At 37.3% G+C, this 22967-nt stretch overlaps 1 protein-coding gene across 4 annotated transcripts in view; it reads left to right on the top strand.

Annotated features, from left to right (window-relative positions):
• Positions 1–22967, top strand: part of LMBRD2 (LMBR1 domain containing 2) — a 61915-nt gene that overhangs the window by 6703 nt on the left and 32245 nt on the right. For 3 of the 4 annotated variants that reach the window (XM_055245605.2, XM_055245606.2, XM_063619567.1), the window contains 5 exons: positions 2084–2314; positions 2906–3003; positions 4292–4387; positions 14618–14785; positions 15546–15756. In XM_055245605.2, the coding sequence (XP_055101580.1) occupies positions 2141–2314; positions 2906–3003; positions 4292–4387; positions 14618–14785; positions 15546–15756 (747 nt within the window). In that variant the 5' untranslated portion in view covers positions 2084–2140. The other variant, XM_055245607.2, reaches the window with a different exon arrangement.

Below are 22967 nucleotides of genomic sequence, written 5' to 3'. Positions count from 1 at the left end.
TGGGAGCTGAGGCAGGGGGATCACTTGAGCTCAGGAGTTCGATACCAGCCTGGGCAACACGGCAAAACCTTGTCTATTTTTTAAAACGTAAGATTTGACTTTGTTGTGGTATAAGTTGTTTCATAGGATATGAAATTTGAAAATTTGAGTAGTATTTGGTAATGTTCAGAGTTTTAAGCCTTTTGAGTTGTAATAAGTATTTGTTAAATCAGTTTACCATTACAAGAGTTTTATATTGCCTTTGAAGTCGTCAGTAATAGAAAAATAGTGTATGTACTAAACTACACAGTATTTTTTATTCTTTCAACAAATATTTCTTGATATTACTGTATGCCAGGTACTAACTACATCAGACAACTGGAATATAGTATGAAATAAAATAGTCAAGTCTCTTCTCTCATAGAGTCTCTGGGGTAAGGGGAGAGGTTTGGAGAGACAATAAATATAGAGTGTGTATTATATCAGATGAATAAATGCATTGAAAGAAAATATAGCAGGATAAGAGGGTAGAGAGTGATGAAAGAAGTTCAATTTTAGATATTTAAGAAAAAATGAAAATATTGACAGTTGAAATAGAAACTGTTTACCAATATAAAGAAATAGTGAAGAAAATTGTTCATTAAATGTGATTTTTCTATGTAATATTTCATGTAGGAGTATTTTGTATATAAATTTAAATTTAACCCTTTAAAGTACTCAAACTGTCTTTTCTATTATTCTAAATAGTTTTAAAGATGTTTGTTGATTTGAAGTATTTCATTGGTTCTCCCTTATTTTGTTTTTTATTTATTTATTTATTTATTTATTTATTTATTTTGAGAGAGAGTTTTGCTCTTGTTGCCCAGGCTTGAGTGCAATGGCATGATATCGGCTTACTGCAACCTCTGCTTTCCAGGTTCAAGCGATTCTCCTGCCTCAGCCTCCTGAGTAGCTGTGATTACAGGCACCCGCTACCACGCCTGGCTAATTTTTGTATTTTTAGTAGAGATGGGGTTTCACCATGTTGGCCCAGGCGGGTCTCGAACTCCTGACCTCAGGTGACCCGCCTGCCTTAGCCTCGCAAAGTGCTAGGATTACAGGTGTGAGCCACTGCCCCTTATTTTATTTGGTTGGGTTGCATCACACTCTTGATTCTCTATGTTAGGATATTAATCAATTCCTTGGAATATTGTAGTATGTAGATAAACAAAAGTCTAACATTGATTTTACGAAGGTGAAAAGTTCATATTGCCTTTGATTAGTAAATTTTTTTAAGTATAGAGAGATATCAAATTTTTAAATTTTAAAATAGAGACTTTAAATCTCTATATTCTAATTTTTTTGAGTAGAGAGATATCAGGTAAACTATTCACTGATGACTGTATCATAAAATTAAGAATGTTTTCAGATGTATGACTTTATTCAATAGTCATTGATAAATTTTCTGCATAGAAAATAGAAAAATTACAAATGAGAATTTATTAAAGTAAGTTTAAAGATTTATGTAGATAAATGGAAGTGATAAATATATTTTGTGAAGCAGTAAGTGAGTAAGAATTTCATGAAAGTTGAGTTGTTAGGCAAAATTAACACAAAAGAAAAATACTGTTTCAAAAAACAAAAGGTTACTTTTAAATGGTCTCTTTCCATTTTTTCCTTCCTCTCTTTTAGAAAATCTTAAATTATAGAGGATGAATAATCTTAGAAAAATATATTTTACTAAGTATCTAATTTCCTAGGATTTAGTTAACGGCTTATTTGCATAAACTATTCTGTTAGGACTTATAATATTAAGAAACAAACTCCAAATGACACTGTATTAAAACTGTTGACATCTAAAATAAGAACTTCTTAATTTGTAATATTGTAAGAAATAGTATAATTTTTGTTAAGTTTTTGAAAATACAAGGTATGTGAAATTTTTTAAGTGTGCTTTAAAAAATAAAATACAAGTACTTGACGATAGGAATTACCCTTTTAATCTTATTCATAGTCCAATGTGAAGCATAACATTTCTCCAGAGTTGATTAATGTATTCAAATGAAATTTCCAAATGTCATTTCCTGTGTTAATGATGCATTTTAACCTTCTTTTCACTTTGTAGATATGGTCCAGACCTGTACATGAATAACTTTGGTTAGTCAGAGTGAAATATTCAATAATGAGTGGTGCAGCTTTGGGACTTGAGATTGTTTTTGTCTTTTTTCTGGCATTATTTCTACTTCATCGATATGGAGACTTTAAGAAACAGCATAGACTTGTAATTATTGGAACACTGCTTGCTTGGTATCTCTGCTTTCTTATTGTCTTCATACTGCCTCTGGATGTTAGTACGGTAAGGAGTGAAATTTATTTTCACAATTTAAAAGACAAATTTTAATCATACAGCATGTTGGAAATAATGTTATTTCTTAAGACAGCTAAGTTATGTCAGTTTGTACTTACATTTTGAATTAAAAGATTATATGGCCATTTGATCATTAAAAGGCATAGCCAAGGGCCGGGCGCGGTGGCTCATGCCTGTAATTCCAGCACTTTTGGAGGCCGAGGCAGGCTGATCACGAGGTCAGGAGATCGAGACCATCCTGGCTAACATGGTGAAACCCCGTTTCTATTAAAAATACAAAAAAATTATCCCGGCGTGGTGGCGGACGCCTGTAGTCCCAGCTACTCGAGAGGCTGAGGCAGGAGAATGGCGTGAACCTGGGAGGTGGAGCTTGCAGTGAGCCGAGATCGCGCCACTGCACTCCAGCCTGGGCGACAGTGCGAGACTCCGTCTCAAAAAAAAAAAAAAAAAGGAAAAAGAAAAAAGAAAAGCATAGCCAGGAAGGTAAGTTTAGATAGATAGATTTATAAACTCTCATGTCCTTTAAGTACTTGGTAACCTTTTGATTCTCATTTTTAAACCATACATTCGTTGCTTTAGACAATATACAACCGGTGCAAGCATGCTGCTGCAAATTCAAGCCCTCCTGAGAATAGCAACATTACAGGATTGTACGCAACTGCTAACCCTGTTCCAAGGTATTTCCTTTTTTTAAAAAAAATATATAAATATTGTAGGGGACACATTGTTTAAAAATTGAAAGTTTTTACCATCCAGATTTTATATTTATATAAGTTATCATCATTCTCTACTAATTCCCCCCACCTCTATTCTTTCCTAGTAGACTTTTCATTACATCATATTCTAATTAAATCTAATTTTTAATATTTATTGGTCCACAAAGCCCTTCAGCAGATGGTAGTGAGAAACTTGAACAAGTCCTGATTTTTTAGTCCTGGTTCTTCTTTACCAAGTATGTAATTTCTAAAACCTGTTTTTCCTCTCAGCCTATCTCAGATTAAAAACGTGGGATGTATTTTCACTTTTGCCTAATTTACAAGGTTATAATAAAGGACAGCATTTCTGAACTTATGGTATTCCTTTCATATTGAACATCCTTCATAAGCATTGTAGATTTACATAAAAAATGAATAAAGTTCAAATTGTCCAAAGATTATATTGAATTCATATTGAACTTTTAAGTAAAAAGCTTATATATGTTGACTATAGCCCTTATGAATGCTTTCAGTAGTATTTGCATGCTTCTTTATGCACATTTTTAAAAAATCTAACTTGAGAAAAGTTAAATTTAAAATGCAGGTGTTACTTCCATTTGAAGCACTATTTAAAAAAACTGAATAAAGATCAGCAGCAGCTACAGATTCTTGCAAGTTCTTGGGATATCCTTCTAGCTTAGGAATATGGCTACATGGCAGAATTCATGACCAGAGACTCATCATGTCTTCAGAAATTGAAACAGAATTATGTATAGTTGCTAGCATGCATCTCCATAGAAGCTATGTTATAGTGAGTGATTTAATTAGCATTACAATTTTCAGAAATTAATCACCTGATGTTTTCCCCTCCCAACCCCTATAACCTGAAAAAAAAAAAAAAAACTCAACCTATAAATGGATTGTGTATTTTAAAGGTAATCATTAGAAATTTTATTTAATAATACATGTGCTTTTGATGATTGTTGCACTTTTAGTCTATAAGTTGAACATTAAGTTTTCTTTTTACCTAATGACTAAAAATACACTGAAAGTTGAAAATTTAAATGACATTTTCAGAACAAACTATTTTGTTCCTTTTGTGTGTTTTTTTAGTTTGGCAGTCAGCTTTGAATTTTATGAGTTATTGATTATTAGAGTCAGTAATTTAAAATCTGAATGTAAATTAACTTGGCCACATGCAAATTAATTGTATAATTCATTTAAGTAGTCATTATTTATGATTAATTGACTTTAATTTTTTATTCAACAGCCAGCATCCTTGTTTCAAGCCATGGAGTTACATTCCTGATGGAATCATGCCAATTTTCTGGAGGGTAGTGTATTGGACGTCACAATTTTTAACATGGTAAGGTACAGTAAAGGATAAAATTTTTAAAATTTTGGCTAAAGGAATAAAATGTTATTTTTCAATCAATATAGTTTGGAATTTACTTGTGTCATTTTTTTCCTTAAATCTCTACCCTCTCCCTTTCTGCTCTCTCAAGTGTGTCCCATCTTACAGAAAAAAGAAAAAAAAAACGAATAGAAAATAGAAAACAGAAACAAAGTTTTTGTTGTTACTGTTTCCTTTCAGTTATTGCCTTCTCTTTTGCCCTTCAGTCCAATCCTCCTAACAGCTGCATTATTACAAGAAACTACCCTTGCTAAGGTCATATACTCTGGTTTTATTTCTGTCTGCTTTCCCCAACCTTCTGAATTTCCTTTATGGGTGCCATTTCTGTTTCTCATTTTCTTTTTTTTTTTTTTTTATTTTTTTAAATTTTATTATTATTATACTTTAAGTTTTAGGGTACATGTGCACAACGTGCCGGTTTGTTACATATGTATAAGTGTGCCATGTTGGTGTGCTGCACCCATTAACTGGTCGTTTAGCATTAGGTATATCTCCTAATGCTATCCCTCCCCCCTCCCCCCACCCCACCACAGGCCCTGGTGTGTGATGTTCCCCTTCCTGTGTCCATGTGTTCTCATTGTTCAATTCCCACCTGTGAGTGAGAACATGCAGTGTTTGCTTTTTTGTCCTTGAAATAGTTTGCTGAGAATGATGGTTTCCAGCTTCATCCATGTCCCTACAAAGGACATGAACTCATCATTTTTTATGGCTGCATAGTATTCTATGGTGTATATGTGCCACATTTTCTTAATCCAGTCTATCCTTGTTGGACATTTGGATTGGTTCCAAGTCTTTGCTATTGTGATTAGTGCCACAATAAACATATGTGTGCATGTGTCTATAGCAGCATGATTTATAATCCTTTGAGTATATACCCAGTAATGGGATGGCTGGGTCAAATGGTATTTCTAGTTCTAGATCCCTGAGGAATCGCCACACTGACTTCCACAATGGTTGAACTAGTTTACAGTCCCACCAACAGTGTAAAAGTGTTCCTGTTTCTCCACATCCTCTTGAGCACCTGTTGTTTCCTGACTTTTTAATGATCGCCATTCTAACTGGTGTGAGATGGTGTCTCATTGTGGTTTTGATTTGCATTTCTCTGATGGCCAGTGATGATGAGCATTTTTGCATGTGTTTTTTGGCTGCATAAATGTCTTCTTTTGAGAAGTGTCTGTTCATGTCCTTCGCCCACTTTTTGATGGGGTTGTTTGTTTTTTTCTTGTAAATTTGTTTGAGTTCATTGTAGATTCTGGATATTAGCCCTTTGTCAGATGAGTAGGTTGCAAAAATTTTCTCCCATTTTGTAGGTTGCCTGTTCACTCTGATGGTAGCTTCTTTTGCTGTGCAGAAACTGTTTAGTTTAATTAGATCCCATTTGTCAATTTTGGCTTTTGTTGCCATTGCATTTGGTGTTTTAGACATGAAGTCCTTGCCCATGCCTATGTCCTGAATGGTATTGCCTAGGTTTTCTTCTAGGGTTTTTATGGTTTTAGGTCTAACATTTAAGTCTTTAGACCATCTTGAATTAATTTTTGTATAAGGTGTAAGGAAGGGATCCAGTTTCAGCTTTCTACATATGGCTAGCCAGTTTTCCCAGCACCATTTATTAAATAGGGAATCCTTTCCCCATTTCTTGTTTTTGTCAGATTTGTCAAAGATCAGATAGTTTTAGATTTGTGGCATTATTTCTGAGGGCTCTGTTCTGTTCCATTGGTCTATATCTCTGTTTTGGTACCAGTACCATGCTGTTTTGGTTACTGTAGCCTTGTAGTATAGTTTGAAGTCAAGTAGCGTTATGCCTCCAGCTTTGTTCTTTTGGCTTAGGATTGACTTGGCAATGCAGGCTCTTTTTTGGTTCCATATGAACTTTAAAGTAGTTTTTTCCAATTCTGTGAAGAAAGTCATTGGTAGCTTGATGGGGATGGCATTAAATCTATAAATTACCTTGGGCAGTATGGCCATTTTCACGATATTGATTCTTCCTACCCATGAGCATGGAATGTTCTTCCATTTGTTTGTATCCTCTTTTATTTCATTGAGCAGTGGTTTGTAGTTCTCCTTGAAGAGGTCCTCTACATCCCTTGTAAGTTGGATTCCTAGGTATTTTATTCTCTTTGAAGCAATTGTGAATGGGAGTTCACTCATGATTTGACTCTCTGTCTGTTATTGGTGTATAAGAATGCTTGTGATTTTTGCACATTGATTTTGTATCCTGAGACTTTGCTGAAGTTACTTATCAGCTTAAGGAGATTTGGGGCTGAGACAATGGGGTTTTCTAAATATACAATCATGTCATCTGCAAACAGGGACAATTTGACTTCCTCTTTTCCTAATCGAATGCCCTTTATTTCCTTCTCCTGCCTGATTGCCCTGGCCAGAACTTCCAACACTATGTTGAATAGGAGTGGTGAGAGAGGGCATCCCTGTCTTATGCCAGTTTTCAAAGGGAATGCTTCCAGTTTTTGTCCATTCAGTATGATATTGGCTGTGGGTTTGTCATAGATAGCTCTTATTATTTTGAGATACGTCCCATCAATACCTAGTTTATTGAGAGTTTTTAGCATGAAGGGCTGTTGAATTTTGTCAAAGGTCTTTTCTGCATCTATTGAGATAATCATATGGTTTTTGTCGTTGGTTCTGTTTATATGCTGGATTACGTTTATTGATTTTCGTATGTTGAACCAGCCTTGCATCCCAGGGATGAAGCCCACTTGATCTTGGTGGATAAGCTTTTTGATGTGCTGCTGGATTCTGTTTGCCAATATTTTATTCAGGATTTTTCCATCAATGTTCATCAAGGATATTGGTCTAAAATTCTCTTTTTTGTTGTGTCTCTGCCAGGCTTTGGCATCAGGATGATGCTGGCCTCATAAAATGAGTTAGGGACGATTCCCTCTTTTTCTATTGATTGGAATAGTTTCAGACGGAATGGTACCAGCTCCTCCTTGTACCTGTGGTAGAATTCGGCTGTGAATCCATCTGGTCCTGGACTTTTTCTGGTTGGTAAGCTATTAATTATTGCCTCAATTTCAGAGCCTGTTATTGGTCTATTCAGAGATTCAACTTCTTCCTGGTTTAGTCTTGGGAGAGTGTATATGTCGAGGAATTTATCCATTTCATCCAGATTTTCTAGTTTATTTGCATAGAGGCGTTTATAGTATTCTCTGATGATAGTTTGTATTTCTGTGGGATTGGTGGTGATATCCCCTTTATCATTTTTTATTGTGTCTATTTGATTCTTCTCTCTTTTCTTCTTTATTATTCTTGCTAGTGGTCTATCAATTTTGTTGATCTTTTCAAAAAACCAGCTCCTGGATTCATTGATTTTTTGAAGGGTTTTTTGTGTCTCTATTTCCTTCAATTCTGCTCTGATCTTAGTTATTTCTTGCCTTCTGCTAGCTTTTGAATGTGTTTGCTCTTGTTTCTCTAGTTCTTTTAATTGTGAAGTTAAGGAGTCAATTTTAGATCTTTCCTGCTTTCTCTTGTGGGCATTTAGTGCTAAAATTTCCCTCTACACACTGCTTTGAATGTGTCCCAGAGACTCTGGTATGTTGTGTCTTTGTTCTCGTTGGTTTCAAAGAACATCTATATTTCTGCCTTCATTTCGTTATGTACCCAGTAGTCACTCAGGAGCAGGTTGTTCAGTTTCCCTGTAGTTGAGTGGTTTTGAGTGAGTTTCTTAATCCTGAGTTCTAGTTTGATTGCACTGTGGTCTGAGAGACAGTTTGTTATAATTTCTGTTCTTTTACATTTGCTGAGGAGTGCTTTACTTCCAACGATGTGGTCAATTTTGGAATAGGTGTGGTGTGGTGCTGAGAAGAATGTATATTCTGTTGATTTGGGGTGGAGAGTTCTGTAGATGTCTATTAGGTCCACTTGGTGCAGAGCTGAGTTCAATTCCTGGATATCCTTGTTAACTTTCTGTCTCGTTGATCTGTCTAATGTTGACAGTGGGGTGTTAAATTCTCCCTTTATTATTGTGTGGGAGTCTAAGTCTCTTTGTAGGTCACTAAGGACTTGCTTTATGAATCTGGGTGCTTCTGTATTGGGTGCATATATATTTAGGATAGTTAGCTCTTCTTGTTGAATTGATCCCTTTACCATTATGTAATGGCCTTCTTTGTCTCTTTTGATCTTTGTTTGTTTAAAGTCTGTTTTATCAGAGACTAGGATTGCAACCCCTGCCTTTTTTTGTTTTCCATTTGCTTGGTAGATCTTCCTCCATCCCTTTGTTTTGAGCCTATGTGTGTCTCTGCACATGAGATGGGTTTCCTGAATACAGCACACTGATGGGTCTTGACTCTTTATCCAATTTGCTAGTCTGTGTCTTTTAATTGGAGCATTTAGCCCATTTACATTTAAGGCTAATATTGTTATGTGTGAATTTGATCCTGTCATTATGATGTTAGCTGGTTATTTTGCTCATTAGTTGCAGTTTCTTCCTAGCCTTGATGGTCTTTACAATTTTGCATGTTTTTGCAGTGGCTGGTACCGGTTGTTCCTTTCCATGTTTAGTGCTTCCTTCAGGAGCTCTTTTAAGGCAGGCCTGGTGGTGACAAAATCTCTCAGCATTTGCTTGTCTGTAAAGGATTTTATTTCTCCTTCACTTATGAAGCTTAGTTTGGCTGGATATGAAATTCTGGGTTGAAAATTCTTTTCTTTAAAAATATTGAATATTGGCCCCCACTCTCTTCTGGCTTGTAGAGTTTCTGCCGAGAGATCAGCTGTTAGTCTAATGGGCTTCCCTTTTTGGGTAACCCGACCTTTCTCTCTGCCTGCCCTTAATATTTTTTCTTTCATTTCAACTTTGGTGAATCTGACAATTATGTGTCCTGGAGTTGCTCTTCTCGAGGAGTATCTTTGTGGCGTTCTCCGTATTTCCTGAATGTGAACGTTGGCCTGCCTTGCTAGATTGGGGAAGTTCTCCTGGATAATATCCTGCATAGTGTTTTCCAGCTTGGTTCCATTCTCCCCATCACTTTCAGGTACACCAATCAGATGTAGATTTGGTCTTTTCACATAGTCCCATATTTCTTGGAGGCTTTGTTCATTTCTTTTTATTCTTTTTTCTCTAAACTTCTCTTCTCACTTCATTTCATTCATTTCGTCTTCTGTCCCTGATACCCTTTCTTCCAGTTGATCGCATTGGCTACTGAGGCTTCTGCATTCGTCACGTAGTTCTCATGCCGTGGTTTTCAGCTCCATCAGGTCATTTAAGGACTTCTCTGCATTGGTTATTCTAGTTAGCCATTCATCTAATTTTTTTTCAAGGTTTTTAACTTCTTTGCCATTGGTTCGAACTTCCTCCTGTAGCTCAGAGTAGTTTGATCTTCTGAAGCCTTCTTCTCTCAACTCGTCAAAGTCATTCTCCATCCAGCTTTGTTCTGTTGCTGGTGAGGAGCTGCGTTCCTTTGGAGGGGGAGAGGTGCTCTGATTTTTAGTTTCTGGTTTTTCTGCTCTATTTTTTCCCCATCTTTGTGGTTTTATCTACCTTTGGTCTTTGATGATGGTGACGTACAGATGGGGTTTTGGTGTGTATTTCCTTTCTGTTTGTTAGTTTTCCTCGTAACAGTCAGGACCCTCAGCTGCAGGTCTGTTGGAGTTTGTTGGAGGTCCACTCCCGACCCTGTTTTCCTGGGTATCAGCAGCAGTGGCTGCAGAACAGCGGATATTGGTGAAGTGCAAATGCTGCTGCCTGATCATTCCTCTGGAAGTTTTGTCTCAGAGGAGTACCTGGCCGTGTGAGGTGTCAGTCTGCCCCTACTGGGGGGTGCCTCCCAGTTAGGCTACTCAGGGGTCAGGGACCCACTTGAGGAGTCAGTCTGCCCGTTCTCAGATCTCAAGCTGCGTGCTGGGAGAACCACTACTCTCTTCAAAGCTGTCAGACAGGGACATTTAAGTCTGCAGAGGTTACTGCTGCCTTTTGTTTGTCTGTGCCCTGCCCCCAGAGGTGGAGCCTACAGAGGCAGGCAGGCCTCCTTGAGCTATGGTGGGCTCCACCCAGTTCCAGCTTCCCGGCTGCTTTGTTTACCTACTCAAGCCTCGGCAAAGGTGGGCGCCCCCCCCCCCCCCAGCCTCGCTGCTGCCTTGCAGTTTGATCTCAGACTGCTGTGCTAGCAATGAGTGAGGTTCTGTAGGCATAGGACCCTCCGAGCCAGGTGCGGGATATAATCTCCTGATATGCCGTTTGTTAAGCCCGTTGGAAAAGTGCAGTTTTAGGGCGGGAGTGACCCGATTTTCCAGGTGCCGTCTGTCACCCCTTTCTTTGACTAGGAAAGGGAATTCCCTGACCCCTTGTGCTTCGGCTCATGCACGGTGTGCAGCACCCACCGTCCTGCACCCACTGTCCGGCACTCCCCAGTGAGATGAACCCGGTACCTCAGTTGGAAATGCAGAAATCACCTGTCTTCTGTGTCGCTCACGCTGGGAGCTGTAGACTGGAGCTGTTCCTATTTGGCCATCTTGGCTCCACCTCCTGCCCATTTTCTAAATGTTGATCTTCCCTAGAGTCCTATCTTGGTCATCTTGTCAGACTCTCCCTGCATAGCTGTAATTATAGCTGTGGTTTCATTGACCAATAATGCATTCTGAATATTTCTACCCATTATTTTTATCTTTCTGCTGTGCTCCAAACTCATACTTATCCACTGCCTACTAAGCATCTCTTAGATGTGCAAACAACTGCACTCTAAAACTGGAGGCACTGAACATTGCAAGAGAAAAATTACATAGCAGAATAGTGCTCTTGTAAAATCATGTCTATTAAATTCAACTGGGCTCTTAACATTGCCAGACTTTGCTTCTTTGTTTTTTTAGTTTGCTTTCTTTCCATCTTCTACAAGAAATATTTCCACTCACTTCAAACTTCTGTCCTCTTTATGGCTTTCTCTCTTGTACTCCCTAACAACAACAACAAAATCATCTTTACTCTTAGCCTCTTAGCAGATGACTACTTTCCATCCAGCAGTTAAAACAGGAGTCATCAGATGGCAGCTCTTTCAGCTTCTCACCAACAAATCTACATACTTACCCATCTTTTTTTCTTTCCCCTCCAAAGATGGAAGAGTCATGCTTGTTAAAATCAATCCTGCTGTCACAGGATCCTTAGGGGTGTTGTTTTGCCAGCTGGAAACCTCTATGGCCAGTAGCACCTTTGCCTGAATTTTACTCAGGCCCGCTGGGCTTATTCCACTCACTCAACCTGGCAGGTTGCACTCAGCTCATGCTACTGGCTCTGATCTCATGCCTCCCAAGGGTGAGCCAGGCATGGAGTGGCGAGGGGTGTGTGAGTGAGTGAGCATGGGTTCCAGCCACTGAGCACAGCCAGACACACTGGCCGCTGTGGCAGGGTGGGCAGCTCCAGGCACCGGCACGGGCATCGGCTCTGTGCAAGCCTGTGGCTGGGTCAAATGCACTGCAAGCAGCTTCTTCTGTGGCCATCTGCATCTGGATGAGGGGAATGTGGTGGTACCCAGAAGCTTGGAGATGCCAGAAACCTCAGAGCTCCAAAGAGGTTGTCACAGCCCTGGCTTGGGGCGCCCCTAGATCTGGGCTCCTGGAAGGGCCACAGCTCTTCTTTTCTCGTCACCTGCAACATGGCAAGTGGCAGGGGCATGTGTCAGCCCTGTTTATGTTTCAGCTCCTTCAGTTCTGCCATTCAGCAGGTCCTGAGTTCTTGTCCTATGTCGAGGAAGAATAAGGTATGTGGACAACTGGAGGGTGAGCAAGGTGAGGAGGTGCTTTATTGAGTGATAGTACAACTCTCAGGAGACCCAAAGCGGATAGCTCCTTTCTGCAGGCAGGTCGTCCTGACAAGTACAGCTCTCAGTGGTGAGGAGCCCCAGAGTGGGTAGCTCCTATCTGCAGGCAGTTTATCCCAGTCGTCTGTGCAGCCCCCAGTAGAGAGGAGACCAGGAGTAGATAGCTCCTATCTGTAGTTAGTTTGTCCTGTCACCTGCCTGAGTCTGGCTGAGTCTGAGGTTTTTATGGGCTTCAGAGAGGAGGAAGTGTGCACTGATTGGGCCATGAGTGGGCCTAGAAAAAGCATCCTAAGTTCTCACTCGTCCACCGGACTGGTGGCCTGGCCCCCAGGCTTCAGGCTGTCCCTGGCTTGAAGGTGGGGCTTCACCAGGGACCTGCCTGCTTCTGCCCAGGAGCCTGTCTGCCTCCTGCCACCATCAACCATGTTGTTTATGGCACCCAGGCTGTTCTTGCCAAACGGTGCCTGCAGGCCCATGCTGAGCTGCCCTCAGCCCCACTCTCAGCCTCCCTCCTGTGTCTATTGATGTCCAAAGTCCAGAGTGGGCTGAGGCAGCAGGGGGCTGGTGTGTCAGCGCTGCCCTGAGTGTGTGCACACCCAGCTAGGTTGCAACAGTCCCTGGATTCAGTCACAACTTTTCTCCAAAATCAGAGCAGGTGTCAGGAGCAGGGAGAGGCCAGGCAGCAGGAGCAGGTCCTTCCAAGTCTGTAGGGGCATGGGGGCTTTCTGGGTCCCCGAGAGCACAGGGATGCCTGGGTCCACAGCCATAGCTGGGCAGCTGCAGCTGTGCCCAAGAGGGCAGGGCTACTGCCCCATGAACTCGGAAGAGGGTGGGGCTCCCACCTCTTCCCAGCTCCTGCTAGCTCCATGGAGCACACAGCCCCCGCCAGTCCTCCCCCACTGTGGCCAGCATCTTTGCCAGGGGCCACTCCAGACAAGCTGCTGCTGTCACTTCTTCCTAAAATATGGATCCATCCCCTTCAGCTCTTGTTACATACTTGTAGCTTTTAATTTCAACAAAGCATGCACATTTCTCTCATCTTTTGAAAAGAAAACAGAAACAAAAATGAAAGTCTCAATTCAGATTCCTTTCCAGCTTCTGCCTTGTTGATCTGTTCACAACTAAATTTTTTTAGAAACTTTTAAAAATTGAAGCATAAATTCATACCAAAAAATGCATAGATTGTGTTTAGTTTTACTTTTTTCAAAGTGAATACAACCATACACCAGCACTCAGATGATGTTATAGAGCATTAGCAATGCCCCCAGAAGCCTTGCTCACACTTCCCTGTGTAGTCATCCTGCACTCCCCAGAGGTAACCATGATTACTTCCATAACTATAGATTAGTTTTTGCCTGTTTATGAACTTTATAAGCGTAGAATTATATACTGTGAACTTTTTTGCATCTCTCTTTGCTCACATATTTGGGAAATTCACCTATACTGTGCTATATGTATCAGTATTCTATTCTTTTCCATTTCTGTAACATACCCCATTATTTGTGTATGCCATTGTTTATCCTACCTAGCCAAACTTCTTAAATGAATTCTCTATATTTGATATCTCCACTTGCTCATTGTTTACTTATTTCTAAACCATTGTACTCTGCTTTCTATTCTCACTCCTCCACTCATACATACATGTTCTTAATTTACCTCACCTCTTGGCTGCATTTGATTCTCTCTCTCCACTTTAACTTTCCTCTCCTAGTTCCTAATCCATGTGCTCCTTGGTTTTCTTCCTTGCCCCACTATTGTTCTGTCTCAGTCTCTTTTGCTGGTCTACCTTCCTTCTGTTCTCTACCTCTTTCTTGAAAGTTGATATTTCTCAGACATCTGTCTCAGTTCTTTCCTTCACGTTCTCCATACTCATGCTTCCAGTTGAGTATCTACTGATGTTATTTCAGTGCCGTTGATAGAGTGATGACTCTGGAAGCTATCCATATTTTTAGTCCTCTCTCCTGAACCCTGAAGCTGGGTTTGTGTGCAGCTCCTCTTGGATGTCTCCTAAGTACTACTTCAAAGTCAGTATGCTGTCAATTGACCTTCTCCCTTTTTGCTTCTTACCACCATCACCACCCTTCCCCCTCCCAACTAGTTCCGATTTTGTTCCCCTTTTATCCATTCTCCATGCTGAAGCCTTAGAAAACTAAAATTTGATCAAAAATGTTTTCTTTGAATGCAGTCCAGATTCTTCATAAAGGCTTTAAAGACCTGTTTGCTTTCCCTAAAATTTTATATTACAAAAATACTCTGTGATTTATTATAGTTTATTAAGTATTCATGATTACTTATAAGCATATTTATTAGTGAGAAGAACTATTCATTAAAATTGAGATTCACATATTTCTGGCATTTTGAGATTATGCAGACATATCAATTGTTTGGGTTTTTAATCATATTTTTTCTATCCATCTAGGATTCTCTTACCTTTTATGCAGTCATATGCAAGATCAGGAGGGTTTTCCATCACTGGAAAGATCAAAACTGCACTAATTGAGAATGCAATCTACTACGGCACCTATTTGCTGATTTTTGGAGCATTTTTAATTTATGTAGCTGTAAACCCACATTTACATTTAGAATGGTAAGAAAAGTAATCTTCTTAACATTGCTTTAATGTATGTGTGCATTGTTAAAAATTCATTTTTAACTTCGTATGTGCAGGTAAAAAGACATTTCATTGAGAAATATATTGTTACATATTTTATGGATTTCCCCAAAAGAATATGTGAATAATTCATATTACTAAGAAAGAAAATATGGAATGACATCTTTAAATATAGATTTTAGGCAAAAGATTAATGATTAGTCTAATGGCTATATATTAAAAGTAATAACCCTTGTGATTTTTGGATTGAATTTCAAAATTTTTATATGATAAAATAACTGGTTTTGTTTTTCATTGGAACTTGTGATTTTTTTTGTTTTGATTATAATTTGAGGGCATATTTGTTCTTAATGTTATCTTGGATTTAGATATTTCAATAAAATTGAAATCTGTTTTATACTTATGATTTGTAATATATGTGAAGGTCTACATCTGAAAATTTAGGAATAGATCAGCAGTGCTAGGTCTCACTATTGTATTCCTGAGATTTGCTAGGTCAGCAACACAAGTTAATTTGAAACATTTTCAGGCTTCTTTTGCTTAATATAGAATAAGAAATCACCTAATGAAAAATGTTTCCTTCGGGAAAATATATACATATTATTGCCATGAATTATTCTAGATGCTAATTTTAACTGCAATAGAAACAGTGTCTCTTGTGTTAAAGTCTATTTATGCAGTCACATTTTATTTTTCCATTAAAATATACATATTATCTGTTGTTTCTCTTTCTTAGGAACCAGCTTCAGACAATTGGGATAGCTGCTGCAAATACATGGGGTCTGTTTCTTCTTGTGTTGTTGTTGGGGTATGGCTTGGTGGAAATTCCTCGATCGTACTGGAATGGAGCAAAAAGGGGTTATCTACTTATGAAAACATATTTTAAGGCAGCCAAACTGATGACAGAGAAAGCAGATGCAGAAGAGAATTTGGAAGATGCCATGGAGGTAAGCAAGTTTGAACCTTATAAGCAATAGTCACTAAGTCATGTGTATCCCCTTTTAGTCACTTTTGGTTTGTTGTTGTTGTTGTTAGTGCATTGATGGGCTTCAGATTGCAAAACTGGTGTTGTGCAATCCTTTAGGATGTCTCATCCAGGATGACTTTTTAGCAGTTCAGCCTCATGATTTGTCTTGTCCATCTTCTGTCTGACAGGGATTCATGGAAAATATATTCAATAGTGCAGGGCTATGCCCATTATTTTGAGGTAACTTTTATAGTACCCTCTTTTATTTTCAAAAGTCTCCTAGATTAAATGATAAATTATATGGTTACCCTAACATAGTAGAACTGAGAATAATGACCAGAGGACATTTATTTACGAAAGGTTAACCTAAGGTAATCCCACCAATTGTGGAAACCTCTTTAAAGAACAATTTGCATGGGAGTTTGTGTTGGTAAGTTTTGTTTCCTATCTGTAATCTTAATAAGACACTTCATTTTACCCAATGACTTAACCCAGTTTCACAAAGTTGTTGAAAGTATAACTTTCAATACTGTACATAAAAATATACAACAAATTATAAAATTTTTCTGTGTTAAATAAAAATTTTGTTATGGATTTAAAGAGATTATTGTAGTCACCTCACATTTTTGCTCCCCAGGGAAAATATGCCACTCAGCTGATGATACTCTCCAAATTAAAACTCCTGTTGAAGGCTTTTCATTCATGTTAGAATAGACTCCAAAATATTTTAATTCAGCTTACAGAAAAATAATTTGGCCTATGTTTAGCTCTCCAGCAGTATCCCAAGCCTCTTGTCTTCTCACACTGGTCATCTTTGGTTTCTCAAACTTGCTAATGGTGATGAAATAATAAACAATTCTATAGACTTAATATTTACCTAACACTCAACTTTGGTTCCTGAAACTTAGTAATGGTGATAATTATACTAAACAATTATATAGACTTACTATTTGCCTAAGAGGGACTTTGTAAGCACTATGCATATATTTAATTCTCATGACTATATGATAGAGATTTTTGTAAATCCCCATTCTATAAATGAAGAATATGAGGCACAGAGAGATTAAATAACTTTCTCATGTCTACATGGCTAGGAAGTGATAAGAGCCAGGCAGTCTTGTCTTTAACAGGGACTGACAAACTTTTCTGTAAAGGGCCAGATAGTAAATATTTTAGGCTTTGTGTGCAATATCGTTTCTATCGCAAGTACTCTTGTCATTGTAGGATAAAAGCAGCCATAGCCAGTAAATAAATGAATGAGAGTGGGTGTGTTCCAGTATGAGAACAAGTACTGGACTGAATTGATCTGGCTTGATGACCCTATGCTTAATCATTACACACATTGTCTTTCTTTTCTATCTTTGAGCATGCTATTCCCAAACTATTAGAATGCTCTTTTCAGCACTCTCTTCAGCTAATTCCTATTTCATTTTCAAGTCTTAACATAAATGAGAATTCTTCAGGGAAGCTTGATTAGCTTCCTAGGACTGCGGTAACAAACTACCACAAACTGGGTGGCTTAAACAATAGAAAATATTGGCTCACAGTTCTGGAGACTAACGTTTAAGATTAAGGTGTCTGCAGGGTTGGTTCCTTCTGAGGGCTCTAGGGAAAATCTGTTCCATGTTTGTCTTCTAGCTTCTGGTGGTTTGCGATCTTTGGCATTCTTGACTTGTAGCCCCCTGCCTTCATCTTCACATGGTGTTCTCCCTGTGTGCCTGTGTCCAAACTTTATTGTTTTGTAAGGACACCAGTCATACTGGATTAGAGTTCATCCCACTCCAGTATAACCTCATCTTAACTTAGCTAATTAAATCTGCAACAACCCTATTCCAAATAAGATCACATGTTAAGATACTGGAGGTTAGGTTTCAGGGGACACAATTCAACCCATAACATCTTCCCTGGTTGTCTAGACTCTTAAACACTCAGCAACCATTTTTTAAGTGAATAAATAAATAAACGAATGTATACTGTGATTAGAAAATTTTATGTTGGCTTTGCAGCATTTATTCTCTACAAAATGTAAGAACTACAGCAGAAAATATTGATTTAAATGTAGGAGTGAGTCCATAAATAGTATTATTTAAACTGAAATGATTAAATTTCCTGTTATAGTCAACATTCCTATGATGAAGTTATTACATCTTTTGAAAGAAGATAATTTATATTTGATAAATTTTACATTTATATTTGAAATTTTGAATTTTTTAAAAATTGAAATAATTGAAAACTGATATTTCAATAAGATACTTATATTTGATAAAAGAAAATAATTTAAATTTAAATTTGATGGTGTTCCATCCAAAAGTTGGTATTAAATTCAGTTGTTTCAGATTTGAGGAATTTGGATTTCACTAATGTATTCAACATTCCTGCAAAAAAAATAAACCCAGGTATTATTTGAGTTATGGATTTTCCCTAGAGGAAGCTTTGCTGTCTGAATAAAATAGATTTTGTTGTTGTTATTTTAAAATAGGAGCCCTCTACTTAGAAATAAGATGTGGAAAATTAAGGACCAGCATTGGTGACTTCTCTGCTATTTTAGTATAGTATTCTTAGGTTTTAAGCTGTGTAAAAAATTTTAGATAAGAAACTGCTCTTTAAATATGGATGTTTTGAAAATAGCAGTAAGTACACATAGATAGCAGGAGAACTCTGAATCTCTTTCCATCAAAAACAATGCATGATTTCTCAGGTATGAATTTCTGTTTTGTTTGTTTTCCTGGGGTTTTAAAAAATTTTTGTACATGCTCTTCACCTCAAGCATTTATTTTTCTTTATGTTACAAACAATGCAATTATATGCATTTAGTTATTTTAAAATATACAATTACATTATTGACTGTAGTCACCCTGTTCTATCAAATACTGGATATTATTCACTCTAACTATATTTTTGTACCCATTAACCATTCCCATTTCCCACCCTCCCCTCTATGCATAACGCCTCCCAGCCCCATAAATAAGTGGGAACATGTGAAGTTTGTCTTTCTGTGCCTGGCTTATTTCACTTAACATAGTGACCTCTAACTCCACCTATTATTGCAAATGACTGGATCTCATTCTTTTTAATGGCTGAATAGTACTCTTTTGTATATATGTACCACATTTTCTTTATCCATTCATACGCTGATGGACACTTAGGTTGCTTCCAAATCTTGGCTATTGTGAGTACTGCTGCAATAAACATGGGAGTGCAGACATTTCTTTGATATAGTGATTTCCTTGTTTTGGTAATATACCTAGCAGTGGAATTGCTGGAACACATGGTAGCTTTTTTTTTTTTTTTTTAATTTTTTTGAGGAGCCTCCAAACTGTTCTCCATAGTAGTTGTACTAATTTATATTACATTATTGTCTGTCTTTTGGGTAAAACCCATTTTAACTGGGGTGAGATGATATCTCATTGTAGCTTTGATTGACATCTTTTTGATGATTACTGATTCAAAAATCAGTAGCATTTCTATATGTCAACAGCAAACAATCTGAAAAAGAAACCCCGTTTACAATTGCTGTAACACAAATAAAATATCAAGGAATTAGCCAAATAAGTGAAAGATCTCCACAATGAAAACTATAAAATGCCTGTTTTTGCCTGTTTGCCATTTGTATGTCTTTTTTTTTTTTGAGAAATTCAAATCTTTTGCCCATTTTTAATTGGATTATTACATATTTTTTTTCTCATGGAGTTGTTTGAATTCCTTATATATTCTGGTTATTAACCTCTTGTCAGAAAGATAGTTTACAAATATTTTCTCCTATTTTGTGGGTTATGTCTTCATTTTGTTGATAGTTTCCTTTGCTGTGCAGAAGCTTTTTAACTCGATGTGATCCCATTTGTTCACTTTTGCTTAGATTGCCTGTGCTTGTAGGTTATTACTCAATAAATCTTTGCCCAGTCCAATATCCTAGAGAGTTTCTCCAATGTTTTCTTGTATTAGTTTCATAGTTTGAGTTCTTAGATTTAAGTCTTTAAATCATTTTGATTTTATTTTTATATATGGGGAGATACCTGATCTGGTTTCATTCTTCTGCATATATCCAGTTTTCCAGTTTTCCTGGCACCATTTATTGAAGAGATATCCTTTCCTCATTGTATGTTCTAGGAGCCGTTGTTAAAAATGAGTTCACTGTAGATATATGGATTTATTTTGGGGTTCTCTATTCTGTACCATTGGTCTGTTTTTATCCTAACACCATGCTGTTTTGGTTATCACTTTATTATGTAGTCTAAAGTCAGATAATGTGATTCCTCCAGTTTTGCACTTTTTACTCAAGACAGCTTTGGCAGTTGAGGCTCTTTTGTGGTTCCATATAAATTTTAGGATTTTTTCTATTTCTGTTAAGAATGTCATTGGTATTTTGATAGAGATTGCATCAAAATTATAGATTGCTTTGGGTAGTATGGACATTTTAACAATATTGATTCTTCTAATCCGTGAAAATGGAATATCTTTTTATTTTTTGTGTCCTCTTCAATTCCTTGCATCAGTGTTTTATAGTTTTCATTGTAGAGATCTTTCACTTATTTGGCTAATTCTTTGGTATTTTATTTGTGTTATAGCAATTGTAAATGGGATTTCTTTTTCAAATTGTTCACTGTTGACATATAGAAATGCCACTGATTTTTGAATGTTGATTTTGTGTACTGCAGCTTTACAGAATTTGTGTATCACTTCTAATAGTTTTTTGGTGGAGTTTTTAGGTTTTTCCAAATGTAAGATTTATCATCTGAAAACAGGATAATTTGATTTCTTTCTTTCCAATTTTGATGCCCTTTATATCTTTCTCTTGTCTGATTGCTTTACGTAGGACTTCCAGTACTATACTGAATAACAGTGGTGAAAGTGGGCATCCTTGTCTTGTTCTGGATCTTAAAGGAAAGACTTTCAATTTTTCCCCATTCAGTATGATACTAGCTGTGGGACTGTTATATATGACTTTTATAGTGTTGAGGTATGTTCCCTGTATATTCAGGGTTTTTTAGGGTTTTTGTCATAAAGGGATGCCGAATTTTATCAATGCTTTCTCAGCATCAATAGAAATGCTCATATGGTTTTTTTCCTTCATTCTATTAGTATGATATATCACATTGATTGATTTGCATATGTCAAACCATTCTTGCATTCCTGGTGTAAATCTGAATTGATCAGATGGATGACCTTTTCAACGTGTTCTTGAATTCATTTTGCTAGTGTTTTCTTGAGGATTTTTGCATGAGTGTCTATCAGGGATATTGGCCTGCAGTTTTCTTTGATGTGTCTGTTTCTGGTTTTGGAATCAGGGCAATACTGGCCTCATAGATTGAGTTTGGAAGTATCCCTCCTCCTCTGTTTTTCAGAATAGTTTGAGTAGGATTTGTGTTAGTTCTTTAAATGTTTGGTAAAATTAAGCAGTGAAGCCATTGGGTCCTGGGCTTTTCTTTGCTGGGAGACTTTTTATTACGACTTTGATTTTATTACTTGTTGTCAATCTGTTCAGGTTTTGGATTACTTCAGGGTTTGATCTTGGTAGGTTGTATGTGTCTAGGAATTTGTCCATTTCTTCTAGGTTTTCCAATTTACTGGCATATAGTTGCTCATTAGAAGTCTCTAATAATCCTTTGAATTTCTGCAGTATCAGTTATAATGTCTTTTTTATCAATTCAGCCACTCTGTGTCTTTTGATTGAAGAGTTTAGTTCATTTACATTCAGTGTTATTATTGATAAGTGAGGACTTACTCCTGCCATTCTGTTATTTGTTTTCTGGCTGTTTTGTGATATTCTTTTTCTTTCCTTCCTTCCTGTCTTCCTTTTTGTGAAGGTGATTTTCTCTGGTGGTATGTTTTATTTATTTATTTATTTTTTAATTTTATTATTTTTATACTTTAAGTTTTAGGGTATATGTGCACAACGTGCAGGTTTGTTACATATATATGCCTGTGCCATGTTGGTGTGCTGCACCCATTAACTCGTCATTTAGCATTACTTATATCTCCTAATGCTATCCTTCCCCTTCCCCTCCTGGTGATATGTTTTAACCTCTTGCTTCTTATTTTTTGTGTATCTGTTGTATGCTTTTTGGTTTGAGGTTACTTGAGGCTTGTGAGTAATATAGCCTGTTATTTTAAACTGATGACAACTTGACATTGATTGCAAAAATAAACAGAGAAAACTAATAAAAACTCTAGATTTCACTTCATCCCTCCACTTTTTAACTTTTTGTTATTTCTATTTATGTATTATTTTACTATCTGTGTCTTAAAAAGTTGTCATAGTTATTTTTCTTTTTTTATTTTATTTTATTTTATTATTATTATACTTTAAGTTTTAGGGTACATGTGCACAACATGCAGGTTTGTTACATATGTATACATGTGCCATGTTGGTGTGCTGCACCCATTGACTCGTCATTTACATTATCTCCAATGCTATCCATCCCCCCTCCCCCCACCCCACAACAGACCCCGGTGTGTGATGTTCCCCTTCCTGTGTCCATGTGTTCTCATTGTTCAGTTCCCACCTATGAGTGAGAACATGTGGTGTTTGGTTTTTTTGTCCTTGTGATAGTTTGCTGAGAATGATGGTTTCCAGCTTCATCCATATCCCTACAAATGACATGAACTCATCCTTTTTTATAGCTGCATAGTATTCCATGGTGTATATGTGCCACATTTTCTTAATCCAGTCTATCATTGTTAGACATTTGGGTTGGTTATTTTTCATTGGTTTGTCTCAAGATATGAGTAGTTGCACACCGCAATCATAGTGTTAATAATATTCTTTATTTTTCTGTGTAGTTCCTATTACCAATGCGTTTTGTACCTTCAGATGATTTTTATTGCTCATCAATGTCCTTTTCTTTCAGATTGAAGAACTCCCTTTAGCATTTCTTATAGAACAGGACTGGTATGGATGAAATCTCTCAGCTTTTGTTTGTCTGGAAACGTTTATTTCTCTTTCATGTTTGAAGAATATTTTCACTGGATATGTTATTCTAGGATAAGTTTTTTTTTTTCTGTCAGCATTTTAAATATATCCTGTCACTCTCCTGGCCTGTAAGGTTTCCACTGAGAAGCCTGTTGCCAGACATATTGGAGCTCCATTGTGTGTTGTTTGTTTCTCTTCTCCTGCTGCTTTTAGGATCCTTTCTTTATCCTTGACCTCAGGGAGTTTGATTATTAAATGTCTTGAGATAGTCTTATTTGAGA

Source organism: Symphalangus syndactylus, chromosome 16, assembly GCF_028878055.3.
Source record: "Symphalangus syndactylus isolate Jambi chromosome 16, NHGRI_mSymSyn1-v2.1_pri, whole genome shotgun sequence".
Classification (NCBI taxonomy): domain Eukaryota; kingdom Metazoa; phylum Chordata; class Mammalia; order Primates; family Hylobatidae; genus Symphalangus; species Symphalangus syndactylus.
This window is presented reverse-complemented; position numbering and strand designations above follow the sequence as displayed.